The sequence below is a fragment of the Fulmarus glacialis genome, unplaced genomic scaffold (genome assembly GCF_000690835.1).
Source record: "Fulmarus glacialis isolate BGI_N327 unplaced genomic scaffold, ASM69083v1 scaffold35884, whole genome shotgun sequence".
In the NCBI taxonomy this organism is placed as follows: domain Eukaryota; kingdom Metazoa; phylum Chordata; class Aves; order Procellariiformes; family Procellariidae; genus Fulmarus; species Fulmarus glacialis.
Window position 1 is genome coordinate 1 of NW_009208067.1, and position 16,786 is coordinate 16,786.

At 47.9% G+C, this 16,786-nt stretch overlaps 1 protein-coding gene across 1 annotated transcript; it reads left to right on the top strand.

Annotated features, from left to right (window-relative positions):
* Positions 1 to 372: 372 nt before the first annotated feature.
* LOC104075751 (neurofascin-like) lies at positions 373 to 16,769 on the top strand. The gene is made up of 6 exons (XM_009576360.1): positions 373 to 411; positions 2,708 to 2,824; positions 4,763 to 4,918; positions 9,864 to 9,995; positions 10,565 to 10,634; positions 16,474 to 16,769. The coding sequence occupies exons 2-6, from the start codon at positions 2,743 to 2,745 to the stop codon at positions 16,703 to 16,705; spliced, it is 672 nt and encodes a 223-aa protein (XP_009574655.1). The 5' UTR covers positions 373 to 411; positions 2,708 to 2,742; the 3' UTR covers positions 16,706 to 16,769.
* Positions 16,770 to 16,786: the final 17 nt, after the last annotated feature.

Sequence of the window (16,786 nt, forward strand, 5' to 3'; positions counted from 1 at the left end):
CCTCGTGTTCCCCGGTGCCGTTCGCTGCCTCCCTCCCCAGTCCCCCCGCCTCTGCGCTGCGCTGCTCTGCTTCCTCTCGTGTGCCTGATGTCCGGCCGTCGGGGATGGCGAGTGCAAGCCCCGAGGAGACATCACCTCGTCTAAAAAGCCAGTGTTTCCCTCTCCCAGCTGCAACTGAGTTGCCTCCAACTACAATCGGTCTAACCAGTACTACAACAACCCCAACTACCACCACCGACACAACTACCACAACTACTACTACCACCACCACCGACACAACTACCCCAACTACCGACACAACTACCACCACCACCACCACCACAGCCGCCACCACTCTACCCGCCACCACCGCCGCAAGCACTACAACAGCTACCGAGAGGGCTCCGGCAGCCACCACAAAGCAGGAGTTGGGTACTGCGCTTTCCTTTTCCTCTAACCCCTCTAACCCTACTGGGACCTTCCCCGCACCTTGCTCAGAGCAAGGATTAATAACGGGCACAGGCAAAATTTAAGACATCCCATGCTCTGGGAATCATTTTGCGAGGAGCCGGGGATGGCACAGGCTCAGGAATCGAGGTGCACAAGTGGCTCCCGGCAATTTGGGGGTCTCTGTGCCACCCTCCTGGTCTCGGTCTCGGGGATAACACAGCCCTCCCCGGGGCATCGCGATGCTGAATTAGCTTCAGTGTTTGGGAAGGAGGTGGAAAACCCTACAAAAGCTCTCAAAAGTATTATCTAGTATCTTACTGCCATTAGAAAGGGGTTCTGTTACTATTATAGAAGATGTCACTTGAAATTTAGCACATCAACTGTTAGCTAAGAGACCTGTCATCATTTATAGGAGTCTTTTGGTTTATGCTACTGCTCTTTGCTATGTAACCTCGCCATAGCCCACAGGACAGCTGGGGAAGTGTTTAAGTTACAACACGCAGGTGTGGGCCAGGTATTTATCAGGTCAAGATAAACTTCTCATGCAATCAGCTAGAATGGGATGATCAAACTCTGTTTTGGTGGAGGCATATTCTCTGCTATATGTGTTTTACTGATAGATACAGAGAGATGGATCTCGCTGAGCCTTGTTTTTAACACACTGCTATAATGGTATCTACAGTTAATAAATAATTATGGATAGTTATATTCAGGTTATTAAAAAATAAACTAGTAGCAAAAGGGAACACAATCAAAAGAATTTAGTTACGTAGCTGGATAGGATACAATCAAAAATGCAAGTGCAAAAGCTACAGAAATCCTTGTTAACTCTTCATAAAAAGGGAAAGGAGATAATAGTAGTGAATATCAAAGTTGACACCCATTTAAAGCAAGGAATTTGATTAAAGCAGTTCAGACCCCTTTCTTTATATCCTTGCATAAGATTAGCTCAGGATGACTAAAAATACCACCAAAAACATACACTGGGAGGACCAGCCTCCACCCCATACTCCGCAGTAAAACAGATTTGCGAATCAGCAGCACATTTCCTGCTCTCCACTAATTTGCTTATTAAAGATGCAGACCTGAACGGAGAAACGTGAATTTGTGTTCCAGCTCGGGGCACCACACAACCCCCCGGCCAGAGAAGCCTGACGCTGTGCAAAGCTGCTACCTGCAAGTCAAGGGAAAGCATACAGGGAGCTGCACCGCCAAAACAAAATCAGCTTAAAAACTGGCGCAAGAAATACAGATGCAGCTTCATCGCTGTATATGAGGTCTTAGTAACGAAGCAGGATTGCTACAACACAGTCACTATTAAGTGACTACCTAGGAAAACGTTGCTAATTGAAAATAGGCAATTAAGTGGCGAGGCACGCGCTGCCACAGAGCAGGGAGAGGAGGAAAATAGGAGCTGCAAGAGGAACCGCGCGTGTCCCGAACCACCCCGGGGACACGAGGGAAGAGGCTGAGCCGTAATGCGGGCAGACAGGGCTCCCGTGTGGCAGCACAGGTTGTATTTGTGAGAGGGATTCTAGGTCACGTCCCCGACCCCACAGGCAGGTCCTTGCAACTTCCTAAAAGTCGCATAGCTGGCCTCGTCCCAGGGGCTGCAGTTATTAGTCTGTATTTTGTCAAACCAAAACTTGAGCTACACCCTGAAGTAAATAATAATACTAACAATCATAATAATAAAACCGAGGTGTAATTTATCTGACTTCACTTAAACGCACACTAAACTAGTGGATTAGCTCTACGTTACTAGAAATGAAGTTCATCCGCTCTCCAAAGCAACGTCGACAATCCTTAACTTCAAATCAGAAACGAGTGACTTCATTGCCCCACTGGCTGTCTCTAGACCCAGTAACATGACAATATTCTCTCCCGGTCTTTTCTTCTCGGTTGTGGCAGTGAGTCCGTGTGCACTCATGCACGCATCTCCCATGTCCGTTTGGGCACGAGTCTAGCCAGGAGATTTCCCTGCTGACCAAAAATCCTCAGGGATGTGCCACAGAAGTCTTCAGACTCCAAAGATAAGCTGAGTGCAGTTGGACTTAAAGACCAATGCGCAATGAGCTTCTGCTACCAAACTTCCCCCAAAAGTTTAAAGTTAAGGATCTCAAATGGAACAAATATGTCCTTAGGCATGCTCGTAGGTTAAGATCAAAGCATTAACTTCAGGAACGATTTTGTAAGGTTTTACCAACACCAGATGCTAGATGAAGTCTCATTCGTGTATAATCCAAAATACTAACTCCTGTTCTAACCTGTCCACCAGCCACCAATGGATCGTCCATATGGGACATAAGAGCTATGGCTAATAGTAACTGGGCAAACATCACCTGGAGCCACAATTACTCTGCAGGAACTGACTTTGTGGTTAAGTATATCACCAGTAAGCATCAGATCGCGTGGGGACTCTATAGGGTGGTGATGCCATTAGAGATCCTGCCAGCTCCCATGGTTGCAACCTATTACTTGGTGTTAATTAGTGTGTAGAATGATGCTCTATGGCCACGTGGAGGATGGGAGAGGAAGAGGCAGGTCATGGTCATGGCTGTTTAGAGTGCACCAGCGCTAATCCTGGTGATTGACAAGTGATTCCCCCTCCTTGCACTGACTGTCGCGAGATGTTTATGAAACATAGATGAGCAAGGCTGTTCATTTGTTCATTGAGCTGGGCTGTATGTGGTCACAATGTAAAGAGCCTTAAAAATATATATCTACGTATATATGTATACGAAAGGGGACAAAATTTTAAGGGAAAATGAATGAAACCTACTTAAATTGGAGAGCAGTTTTAAATGCCTTTGAAGATGGGCTTCTTGAACCTAGAGTTGGCAGAATCATCTATGATCCCAAACCTCCTGTCGTATTGGATATCGTTGTCTCTTAAAATTTTAAGGCTACGTACTTAGTCTGGAAACTCGGAGCCAGTATCTCTGGGTTTAGTACTTGTTTAGAAAAGATGTTTACATTTTGTTGGTTCGTTGTTTGGTTTTTTTTATAGATAGGCAGTGATGACTACTGCTTATCTCTGACTTTATTTCCCAGCCATTTCAGCCCTCACATCATCTGGTATGCTGGTCTTATATCAGCATTTAAAATAAACCAACTAGGCGTAATCATTAACAGCAAACCACTTTTGGTCATTTACAACATCGTTTAAGAGATGACCTTGCTTTCTCCTTGAAACAATTTCTAATGCACAGCCAGTGCCTGGTCTCGCTCCGCAGCCTGCAGGGCTTCGTTAGGCAGCACGGGCTGGGCTAGGCTCAGCCTTCCCCTTTTTAACTGGTTTCCATAATTCAGGATATGCATCAGCTTTCCAAGCCCTAAATGCCAAGCATCCCAGCTCCCAAACGACCCGCCGCCAGCCCTGGTTTCTCCCCATCAGCGGGAAGCGCAAAGCGCAGGCGATGCCCTTCCAGAGCCCACGTGCTCGGTCTGTGCTCGGGGTGGGCTGCAGCAGCAGCAATGCCTGGGATACCCTCGTCAGGGCCTGGCCGAGATTTCGGCCCTTCCCAAAGAGCCATGGCTCTCCTCCCTTTCTGGTGGCGTTGGAAGTGAGCTTTTAGCCTCAAAGCCACAATTCTCCTTCCCCGTGCACACCTCCAGAACCACAAACCAAAGCCCCACTGCAGGCCTACTTAGAATTCAATGGTTTAATGCTCAGCATTAAGCTCATCAGCAAATGATTCCCGGCACGTTGCAAAGAACAGGTCATCCTTGGCTAGAGCTGGGGAGCAATCAGCCCACAAACATCCCTCCTTGAGCTCAAGGGCTAGACCCCTCTCACCCCCAAAAGCAGCAATCTGCCAGCTGGGGCGAGCAGTCTTGCAGCATGTTTAATGCAACGTCCAGCTCATTCAAAGCCTCCTTAAACTACCAGCAAAACTGGTGCACAGATAACGCTCCCAAAAGCACAAGAATTGGCTCCTTTACTGAGTCCTGTAGCACCTTCACCCAGCTGAGCGGGACCAGGCAAATTCCAGACCTTTTGCAATAAATACCCAAACATCCAGACCTGAGGCTGGGCAGATAAAGGACCTATCGGGTCTTAAAAGTAGGGAGAGATCTGAATAGCTACCGGTATTTTTTCCAGTACAGCAAGCAGGGATGCAGCAAAACCCACACCATATTCCCGCATCGCTGATTTTCTTCTATTCTCAGTGAGTAATAATCACGAAGCCATTAATAGCTCCTTGACCATCAAGCTGTGTTATTTCTGCTCAGCGGCTAGGGATAGCATAATGCATTGCCTGCAGTGTCAACACGGTAATCTCTCCGAGCCTCCTGCGGCTGGGTTTGATGTGCGGTTTCTGTTTCTCAGGTAACAAGACAGAGAAATCTATCCCTGTTAAAGCTCAGACCCCTTCCTCTGTGCAGCTGGCGAATCTGACGCCGGGAATGATGTACAAGCTGTGGGTGTTCCCCATATGGTCTAGCCCCAGCGAACACTCGTACATAACCTTTACCACCAGCTCAGGTGAGATGGGCTTCAGCCCCGCCGCGGGGTGCGGTTCCGAGGCATGTCACATCCATCACCGCCGACGTCATTCGCGTGGTGGCGGGAGGTAGTTTGACCATGACTGCATGGAACAACCCTCATCCAGCCCCCCCCATCTCTGCCCTTATTAAAGAGCATCGCCGGGAGGTTGCTCCCCATTGCACGGAGAAGGAGACCCCCAGGAGGGGATGGGGATCCCTTTGAAGGAAAGGGTCTTTAAGGAGGGTAGAGAACACGCTCATGATGTCATGCGGCTCTGCTTGAAGCCCTGCCACTGCGTGTTTGCACTTTCACACGCGCGTTGCTACTCGTGGCGGTCGCTTTGGTCCCGGAGAGCGTGCATGCGTCTGGCTCCAGGTTACGGCGCAGTTATGGGAGCAGAGGGGCAGGCAGAGAGATACTGGTGATGGGATGCAGGTGAGGGGCAGGACTGGGGGAGGTGGAACATGGTGTTTGCAGAAGACTCGGTCAGAGTCACGTGTGGCACACGCATAGGGCTTTTCATCCTCCAGATACGTTTCCTCTGGCAACTTTGCATTTAATTGCACAAGCAATTTTCCAGGTTTAGCACCTGAGTGATTTTTACAGCTTTCTAATTATGGGCTTCCTACACTGCCCACCAAATGCCAGAGAAATACCCTTTTTGACTTCCACTGGCATTGAATCGGGCTTTATGCATTTCTAAAACTTCACCGTTCACACTCGATGAGTTTCAGTAAATCAAAACAGCCGTGACTTCCTTTGTATTCACCCGGGGGTTTTGCCGTAGGAATCTGTGCACAACGCCTGTCAAAGTGCGGGTCTAAACACTTAGCTGAAAAACCAAGGAGCAAGCAACACTGGAGCAGCCCACACTGACAGATGTAGCAGGTAGAGGCTGTGATTTTCAAAGAACTAAAATTATTTTGCTCAGATCCAGCCGTGTAATGGAAAGCTCAAGCACTTACCAGTCTCTTTGCTGAGAAGTGCAAAAGGAAAATGTAACCCACAGCAAGGGAGTGCTGCAGGGGGAGGTGGGGAGCAGCAGCTCTCCCCCCATCCCCTATGCACATCTTATTTGATGTCCAAAAATTTGGCAAGCCGTAACACCACCAAGTAATTCTCTGACACGCTAAGATGACACAGGGACAGATGGCAACTGCTGGTATTTCTGCATGTCTAATGCTGCCCAACACTGAGAAATATCCAGCAAGTCCTGACCTTGGCTCTGTCCTGCCTCTGCCCCGCGCTGAGGTCTGATGTGCCTTAACTCAACCTGCTCCGTCACCCTGCGACGTGGTCAAACCCACAGCACAGTAGCCCCTGGAACATGCGTGGGTTTGCAGAGAGCCGTGTTTTCAGGAAGGATTTATTTTCACCAGGGTTTTTTTTCCCCCCATTGCTTCGCTGCTGTACGTGCCACACGGCGCGGCTGCCTTGCCTCGGGAGTTTTCACAGCTTTGCTTTGGCAGGACTCGGCTCACAGACACGCAAACTGTCTGCAGGGTTCGACTCCCTGGGCTCCCAGACTGTTCCTACATTGCAGAGGCCGATTCTGACCCCAGACAAATAAAAAAGCCGATTTTTCAACTTGGAGGGTGCTCAGACTCTCTCCAGGACAGCTCTAGCTGCAATATTGCATCCCCAATTTTGTTGCAGCTTCTGGACCCTCCCCTGACTCAGAAATCACCACCAGCTCGACAGCCCCCCAAACCCATACCACGCAACATGCCTTTCTGGACACTATTTCCCAACTATTCCTAATTATTTCCCAACCCGGACCCGTCTCTTTTCTTTTCTCGCCTGCTTTCACCCACTTTGGGATCTGGGGGGAGAGGGGGCAGCCCGCTGCACAACAGACACCGAGGGGCAGGAATCATTAGAACGAAAGAGAAAAGAAAGTAATATCCTTGGCTGATTGATGCTGGCAGTCTCGGCATATCTATTTTCTGTAATTGAGGGGTTCCTACTGATATTGGCATTGAGACTAAAGGATGGGGCCACCTTTGTCCCTCTGATAGAGGCCGACTGGTGACCTGAGCCCTGTCACTGTGGGATGCACAGAGCTATCGCCGTCCCTGCATGCAGAAATGCTGCAGATCCATTTCTTTGCTGGCTGGATACTGCTGACACAAGTGTTCAGCCCCCGCTGACTATCATATGCCATCAGGAATGCTTCTGACAAAAAAAACCGCTGTTTGATTTTTTTGTGGGTTTTGTGTTTTAATGTTTTGCAAATAGCTATTCTGAAGGTTTCTTCAGTTTGAGGGGAGATAAATAAGAAGTAGTCCACCTGCACTGTGGCTGCAGGACGCTGCCCTCTGACTTTGCTTCTGATTAACTGACAGCTCAATAACCCAACAGAGTTCCTTCCAGTAGTAAAGGACACTTTGAAACTATAAACACAGCTTAATACAAAGAGGTCTTCTAAATTAAAAAAAAAAGAAAAAAAACCAAAAAAAACCCCAGCCTGTACAAACACGGGGAAGAGGATCACGCAAGGCTGGAGCTAGTGAGACTTTACGTACCCAACGGTCTGCTTTCCAAAGAAAGACAAAAATTTTGCTGATCTTCTGTTGGTGGAACACAGTCGGCTTTCCTACTGGCATATAAGCTATGACTATTAGGTAACATGTTTTCTGCCACAAAATTATAATTAATTTTAAAAAGAAGTCACGGCAGTTGCATTTCAAATCAATACCTGTTCGATTACACAGCTGCTTTCCACTATTTCCCCCTGACGTCGGCCTTACATTAAAGCAAATCAAAACATCCTCTCTGACAGCCATGTACTTAATCCTCTCTTTCTGAATGCTGCAATGACAGTCACTCGTTTACTCTAAATACAAGATTGCTGTGACTATAATTTTGTCGTCATCTGTTGCTTTTTTGGGAAGGATGGCAATTATACCTCTACCTTGGCGATAGGCAGTGCCGCAATCCTACTGCAAGATCCCCTGGTGACTCGGTACTCAAAATCCTCCCTCCCTGTAAAACTCAGCCCCAATCCTCATGGGTGGCATGAAACCCACCTCTCAGCCTGCTTTGGCATTTTGTACTTTGAAGATCCCCTCATTTCTCCCTTAGCATTGGTTTCTGTAGAAATCCCATCCCATCAGGACTACTAATACAATCTTTCTCCATTTCAAAGCTCTCCACTAAAGCTTCCTTCCCCTTTCCTCCCCAAGCACTCAGCTAATTGAATCCAGTTCTCAGCTCCACTCTATTATAATCTCATTCTCTCCACTATAAAAAGTGCGTCTTGAAGGACTACATAGCTCAGGTTGTACTAAAGGTAAATATTAAACGTGGCAGCATTAGAGGGAAAAGCAGCAGAAGGGAGCCAAGGCACCATTAGGCAGCCACTTCCACCCGCCTTCCCCAGGAGCCCGGTACCGCTCACAAACGTAGAATGTTCAGGGTCCGACATAACTTCTTTAGCAAATGGTACTCTTTCTCGTCATTTTCCTCTTCTATCCGTGAGTTTCCTTGTCGCAGTTTGCCTGCACTTTATCTAATGACAACGTGGGTTAGATTTCATCCTAAGGAAAGCACCTCTTCTCTTGGGTTCAGTTCTGATGGAATAAGTACACGCTTACAGCCCTAAAACAGGGTTGAATTGGCAAACTTTCCTAACCCACACATTTTTAAAGTTGTTGTCTCTTTTACATGAGCCTTTCATTCAGCATCCATTAACAGAGGACTATCATTTATGCTTTCTTTGTACCATCTTGTTTTTCGTCCCACGGGCACCACAAAAGGATGCTCGCTAAACTGTCCTGCCCATTTCAGGCAAATCCCTGCTAAATCCCAATTCAATCCCATCCAGCTCAGATCTCCCACGTTCTTGCCAGGAATACCTATCTCTGTTTGCACTGCAGTCTGGTTAAATTTAGCCCCCCTGCTGCACTGAAGGTTATTTTCTCCTCTGCTCTGTCTTGCTGAATACAAAGTGCGTGTCAATGAGAGCCAGAAAATGGCAGCTTGTTGCTATTTATAGGACACAGATTTGTCTGTCTGACCGTGTATGGGAGCTGCAAACAAGAAGTCAGAGTATGTGGGCGAGGACACGGCAGTTAGGAGCCGGAGTGTTGTTTGGGGAACAAGACACCTCCTTCCTTGGTATTAATCATATTAATATTCAATAGCCTTGCGAGGGTGCTGGAAGCAGTGGTATAAAAGAGTTTGCCCCAGGAGAAAAGACTTTCCAGTGCTATCAGACCACCTCTCAACTATCTGAGACCCAGCTGTCATTCCTCAAAGAGCTGTTCCCACCGCTGCGTCCCCTCTCGTGCACTGGCCAAGTCTTGGTGGGCTTCCACGAGTCCCCTCTCCGCCCTGGAGACCCCCCGGGACCACCCAAGGGCAGCAGGACTGCAGCAGTGGCAGCAGCAGAGCCACTGCCCATCGCCTCTGCAGCTTGGGCAAGGCTGCCCTCCACAATTTGGGTTTCTCCCAGCTCGAGGCTGCTAACGAGCCCTTCAGGGCTCAGCAACCCTCTGGATCCAGTGGTGCTGCTCAGCCGCACTGGACACCAGGGACTGGGTCTGCTTGGGCACGTTTCTTTCAGACCTTCTCGCTTCCAGGGTGGTTTTCAGACACAGTAAATCAAAGATCAAATCTGTTACCCAGCTTCTTTTGCCATTATTTGCAACGCACCTTTCTCAACGGTCTGTGCTAGGTTTTACTTTATGTTGTGACCCTTCGCTGTTTGTAGCTCCTGCTAAAACGTTGAGTTGACCTACCACCACAAAAGAAAAAAGGAAAAAGCCACAGATCCCTGTGCTACAGTCTCAGATAACCTGATCGGTACACACATAGACACACAAATGCATCGCTAAAGATAATTTCTAAACCAGTGGACTGTGTCTTACTATTCATCTATTTCCCTCTGCCGTTCTGGTCTGCCCCTTATAGCTTTTTTTTCTTTCAATTTTCCTCCCAGCTTATACCAAGAATCATGTGGACATCGCGACGCAGGGCTGGTTCATCGGGCTGATGTGTGCCATAGCTCTCCTGGTCCTTATTCTGTTGATCGTCTGCTTCATTAAGAGGAGCAGAGGTGGGAAATATCCAGGTAAGAGCGCTGCATGGCAATCATTTGTGCTCATGGTTTAAACATCTCCAGGCTTCTGGGGGCTAATCAAATTGTATTGCTCTCAGACAGATGCTTGTGATTACAAGGGCTTTTCTTCCTCTGTAGTGGGAACACTATTATTAGTGGGAAGCATTTCAGTTAATTAAAGGTCAGGTAAGGGCTCTGTGCTGTGCAGGCTTTAGGCTGCGGAGCTGGACGCTCCTGCTATGCACGACCCAACCTCTACTCTGTAAATTTACTTGTCCTCATCTAGAAAAAGATCTTTTCAGGCAAAAACCTCATTAAATTTTTGCAAAGCAAAGAGAAGGCTTAAGAAAATTCACCAATTGATACATTCTCTCTCACTATCTGGAGTGCCTGTGCCCGCAGCAGCCCCCTTTGCAAGTCCTCCCAGGTGCGGGTGTTCACCAAGTCAGTGAAAAGCTGTACTTCACCCCGCAAGGATTTCACAAAGACAGCCTCAACGCCAGCCGCTGTTACTGTCTTGTAAAGCTTTTATCTCCTGTACTGCTTTTTAACGTGAATGTTGGGGATGTGCTTGTTTACAGTACGAGACAATAAAGATGAACATCTAAATCCCGAAGACAAGAATGTAGAAGATGGGTCGTTCGACTACAGGTATGCTTCCATCGGCATGTGTACCCACGCAACCACGTCTCCCCATCAGCCCTGCTCCCAGCCATCACAGACCTCACCGCGCTACCCCTCCACATAACCGCAGCACCGCGGTGCCACACAGCCTCTTAAATTATTTCTCCCACCTTCCTCCTCCTGCCTCCTTCCCTCTGCAAGTCCTCTACCAAAGGAAACATTTCCTGCCCTAAAACCCTGGAAAAGCAACCACGCTGCGAGGATGCTGCTAAGGTCTCCTTTCCCTGTCTCAGCCTGGGAGGATCAGTCCAGGCAGAGAGCTGGGACTCCAGCATCAGCTACCCGGGACACAGCTCTCGCCAGGTGCAGACCAACCTTAATGACACTCCTAACACATACAGGGAAAAAAAAAAAATTAAACTCTGAAGCAGCCTGAGGATATTTCAGGTATATCACCCTGTAGCTCAACCTCTCTCCTACCCATAAGAGAATATCCAGGGGAGAAACGCCCAAAGTTATGTTTGGATCAGCCCCGACAGCATGCAAGAGTACTGATTTGGGGGTGCGCCTGCATTCCAGTCAAGGCTTTTCTGGAAGGTCCCCAGGCAAACGCTGCAGAAACACCCTCTGAGGGCTGCAGCACAGCCTAGCAGCGGTTCTGCTAAAACCGCTCCGATTTCCCCCCACCTCCGCTCAGCTGCTTTCATGCAAAATGGCATCCTTGGAAGAACAGCAGCGCCCATTTTTCCTCCAGGAAAACTCCCAGGATATTTCAGAAAGGGGCAAGCGCTCTCCCAAGCCTGCTCACGTGCAGTGCAGCATTCACAGCTCTGCTGCTGTTAATGGTTGCCCCCAAGGAGCAGGAGCAGGTAACGATGTCAGGTCTCATTGGATTGCCCACACTTGACAGAGGACGGGGATGTATTACAGCATACCCAGCTTGCCCTTTGAGCACCTACAGTGGGCTTTGCTTTTCTTTAAAGAATTAAAATGCACCTTTCCTTCTGAGCTGGATCCAAAGCTCAATTAGGCTAGCAGGAATTTTTCTCCTAACTTCAAAACAGGGGTTAATTAAACCCCATGTCATTACTAATACTCCTAGCATTAGGAATAGCAAGTTGAGGTAGCAAAGATAGGAAGAGTTTATTTACGATTCAGTAAGGGATGTAACAAGACACACGTGTTCCGCCAGAGACTTTGGAGGAAGCAAGAATATATCTGCCTGCACACAATACATAAATGGAAGTAGAACAACTGCAGCCCTCATTACGATCACATTTATATCGTTAGTAGCATGGAAACTCTATTTCAGTAGCGACTTTTTCTCCAAGCGATGTTGTAAGCCCAAAGCTCCCCAGTTTTCTGATAGCACGATACAGAATACAAATACACCCCAGCAGGAACCAGAATCAGCGGCATGTTGTAAGAAAAGGTCACCACTCTTTAACACCCTAAACAACACCCGGGGGCAACACCTTCCTCACCTCCCTGTGAGATTTGGTTATCACTGCTGGCGGCGGCAAGCCACCCCGGGGCAATTACATTAAATCCACATACAAATCGCAGTCTGGGGATGTTCCCTTCAGATTTCTGGCTGGTACACAGAGAACAGCAGAGGAGAAATTAGCTCAGCCTGGTCCTGTTGCAGGATCAAAGGCATCTCTCCCCAGGCACGATTTTACAAGTGCAGGCAGCGCTCCTTGTACAGATACAAGCCATAAACATAACTGCGTACTACACAGCTAGTGTCCATACTTGGACCAAAACAATGCTCTGAGTCACGATAGGGATCCTCTTGGTTCCCAAATTTGTGCGATGGTGTAAATACCACATAGCAAGCCTGAAACATAGAATCACCCAGGAGCTACCCACACACAACCCTCCAGGCTCAGCTCCATCACCTGGATCTCAGAAAGATCTCCACAGCCGAGCTTCTGGCAGTACGCAGATTTCAGAGAGCTGCTTCTCAAGAGCCCGTTGAGGTGGTTGCAGTCAAGACCTCCTCACCCCCATCGTTCCTAAGGCAACCGCATTGCCAGGGACCTTACATAGAAGGAAAACCAAGCTCTTGGCATGGCTGGCAGCATTGAGACAGTCAGCAATGCTGCAGTTACTGCCCAAGCACCATCCAAGGGGCATTGCCTTCCAGGCAATGGCAAGGAATGGGGAAAATCCTTCATCCTACTACACAGCAGCTTCTGTTTAGCTGAAGCTCAAACTTCTATTGACAGCCCCATTCCCAAAAGTTTGCAAGCTAAAGGCAGAGGTCAGTAGAAGGGCAACAACCAAGCTCCAAGATGCTCCCGCATTTTCAATCACACTGTCCCACGGACTAGATGGGGAAAAAACCCCAATCAAACAGGAACAACAACAACAAAAAAAACCCAACCACCCATAAACTTTGCCCCCTCCTTCTCAGGAACAACAGGTTTCCTGGGAAAAGTAATAGGAGGCTTCCCTCAAGGAGGCAGAAAGGAAGGTGAACCTGAAGGATTGATATGAAACGCTGTTGGCTGATTAAATTCAAAATGATTGTGATGTTAGGCTCAAGGAGGGTAGCAATTAGTATTTCAAGCAAGGACAGGAATTGAGCTGACATGAGTTCTTCATTGGTTTCCCTCCCCACCTCCACATAGCATGTCTGATATGCTCTCATCATATCTCACGTCCTTAATGCCCTGTGCATGCAACTTTCAAATCTCTGCAGCCTATAATTAAGAGATACTGTCACATCTTTCTGTTCCACTAACAGAATAATGGTTTTCCTGAGCAGAGGCTAAGCGGAGAAGCTTATTTTCAAAGCAGGAGACCATTATCCTTGGACAATGTTCTGTGCCAGTGACTGTGCCTCATTATACCAAATGTTTAAGCTGCACGTGGGGGAGTCGGCTGGAAACCCTGGCTGCTGGGAAGGGAAAGTTGAGTGGTTTTAGCTTCTGGGTTCAGTTTCAGTTCAGATTCAGGATAGCGTCCGGTGGCACAGGTTACACACTGCAGGCAGTGCCAGCTTGCCCCCAGTGGACCATCTCAGCAGACACCAATAGAGGAGGACACAGAGCCATCCTCTGAGCCCAGCGAGGGGAGGAGAGGTCTGGCAAAGCAGCCAGGGGAGGTGTAGGCTTGTCAATAGATAACATGATCCTGGTGCATGACTAGATCATAGAAACCCAGCAGAAGGCTGGAGGGGAAACCAAGCGACCCATTCACTTGGCCCTTGGTCCTGCTGCATGTTCCCTACAGCCGCTCGCTAATGGACTCCAACCACAAGCCCTTTTTGAACAGCCTGATGGCCAACAGCCCGCTTCCCACCTGCGCCATCCACTGCTGCTCTGTATGAGCTTTCTTGGGGAAGCCAATGAGGCTCATCCAGCTCCGAACAATGATACTGGCTCCATTTGGTATAACGAGGCAATTAGCTCCATGAGGAATGCAGATGTTTCTTTTTGGTGTTTAGCACTGCCCCTGTAAATGCAGACCTCATCATATCTCTCTCTGATCAGGCTCTTTCTGCTTCTCTCTGTTTTATTCCCATTCTTTCTTCTCCTTTTCACCTGGTCTATCCACATGGACCATGAAGGTCTCTTGAAAGGTAGGACCACGTGCTGCCAGAAGTCCGGCACATTTAGCTTTTTTTATTTTCCTTCCTTCTAGCTATTTATTTCTTTATAGCTGAAACCATACCTTCCCCTCCCGATTCCCATGCACCTGCCTCCACCTAACACATTAAACAAGATCCCTCTAACTCCTGCTGGCATCGGGGGTACCCCCAACTCCAGCGAGTTGCTTCTTGCTTGGAAATGCTCTGTGGGCTGGGGGCACCCCCAAGCGCCAGCCAGGCCCCGCAGCCCCACGCTCCAGCAGCCGATCCCTCCCGGCGAAGCCAAGGGTTGGACCTGGGGACGATGCCCTTGGTGCATTCAGCACCCTGATGCCGGACACCCAGGGGATGGTGGCAAGGGACGCGAGCAAAAAAAAAAAAACCAAAACAAAAAACCCACTAGATCCCAAACAATCTGCCCACTCTTTGTCTTAGTCCTGAAAATCCTCCCTCCAGCTCAAGCCTCCCCCTCTTCTCAATGATTTATGCAACTCAGGACAACGTTTCCCAAATGGTTTTCATCTGGGTGCTCTGGTTCTCTAATGCACACATCAGCAAGCCCCACAGAAATCCATTTTAAGAGGGTTATAGTGCATCAAGATGCTGATGAATATCTGCTTTGCCCTTCTAATGCACTAACAGGATAAATAGTTCTGGAGAGAGGTAAAACCAGGGGGCAGGTTCGGGAAGCGCGTTGCCGGGGTGTTTGGTGCTGCAAACTCCCCCATTAGGGAAAATCTGGCTCTAGATTCAGCTTTAACTGAACCCCAAACCTTGGGAAAGGATATTGCAAATAAAGGGATCTGGGTTTTGCCACTCTCTACTTGGCATTTATTGGGCTTTCTAACCGGCAGTCCTGCTTGCAGACTGAATTCTCTTCCTCTCCCCCCAGAAAGAAGCTGCTTTCAAAGCTAACAAGTTATTTTTTATTGTGATGCCAAGTTAACACAAGGCCTCAAATATTGGTTTTGTATTATCGCTTAATTCACAAAGTGCTGATATAAGAAAATACGTTAGAAAGCTGCGTGTTTTATTGTGGGATACTGAATTCCTCTCCCACTATAGAGAGCTGATGCCATTAATTAAATGGCATGAGAGGGATTTAATGCCTTCCCCAGCTGAAGAGCATTTTGCTCCCTGGTCCAAGCAAAGTGTTTCTTGTGTCTTTATGGGAGGCAAACACCTTCATGTGGACACTGACTATGAAGGGCTGCTACTTTTACCGATTTTAAGAAAAATAAAGGAACAGAGTAGAGTGCCATGCTGGGGAGTGAGTCTGAAGAGTCCCAAGCTAAAACAACAACAATAAAAAGACAGGAATGGAGGTGGGAGGACAAATGTTTAAGGTATATATGTGATACCTTTAGGAATATTACAGAATTTGCATGCTGGACGTAAGATCAAACATGAACTGAGGACTAGTTTATATGAAAATTAATTTTTATATATAGTAATCCACTCTCATCCTCCATGCAATGTTATCTGTATTTATGAGATACCAGCCCTTGCCCTCCAGAGAGAAAAGAGCTTTTTCCTGTTTTTTTTGTTAAAAGGGTTTCTTTAAAGGGTTGGGTTTTTTTTTCTGGGGGTCAGACTATTTATTTTTCTGTGACCTGGCTTAATCTTTCTAGTGAAAAAGAGAAAAAGATAAAGAATTGAGCAAACAAGCTTAGATGCTCAGAAATAAGATTCAAAAGGTAAATTCCCATGGGTTTTGGAAGCTGCACAGAACTTGGCATCCTATACATGCCCCCTCGCAGTGCTTTCAGAGTGCTCCCCATTGCATGTAGCTATCTAAACAGCCGAGTGTGGTTTTTTGCAAGGAAATCTGGAAAGAAACCTCACTAAACCAGGTTACACCAAGGTCGGCTAAAATGCTAAGAGAAAGAAAGAACATAAGCAATGACAAGGAAAGGATATTTATAATGTACATCCAGTTGGACTGATCTAAGTGTCGTATGTAATACAGGTTAAAAAAAAAATTGCTTTCTAAAAAGGAAAAACATGAAGGTTGGGCTTGCAGAAATACCAACCACAGCACCAATTGCACAGGCAGCTGTGGGCCTCCTGCGCGGAGGCTGCCTGCCCACCTTCACGCACGTGTCAGACACATCGTGACTCGCTGTCTGCAGTCAGAGCACCCCGCGTTTGTGGTCTCTGGTCAGTATATTTGCACACTGGATTTATTTTTGAATATCCAGACCTTGGGTGAAGGTTGTAAGCCCCATTCTCAACCCTTACTGTGTCTGTCTGTCTTCTGCTACCCAGCGATGAAGACAACAAACCCCTGCCAAACAGCCAGACCTCCCTGGACGGCACGATAAAGCAGCAGGAGAGTGACGATAGCTTGGTGGACTATGGAGAGGGGGGCGAAGGGCAGTTTAACGAGGACGGCTCCTTTATCGGCCAGTACACGGTGAAGAAGGACAAAGAGGAGACGGAAGGCAACGAGAGCTCGGAAGCCACCTCCCCAGTCAATGCTATCTACTCGTTGGCATAGCGCAATGCACTGAAACCACAAACAGCCTGAGGTGTTTGTAGTGGATGGGGGTTAAACAAAAGCCGGTGCTGCCGCTACCCC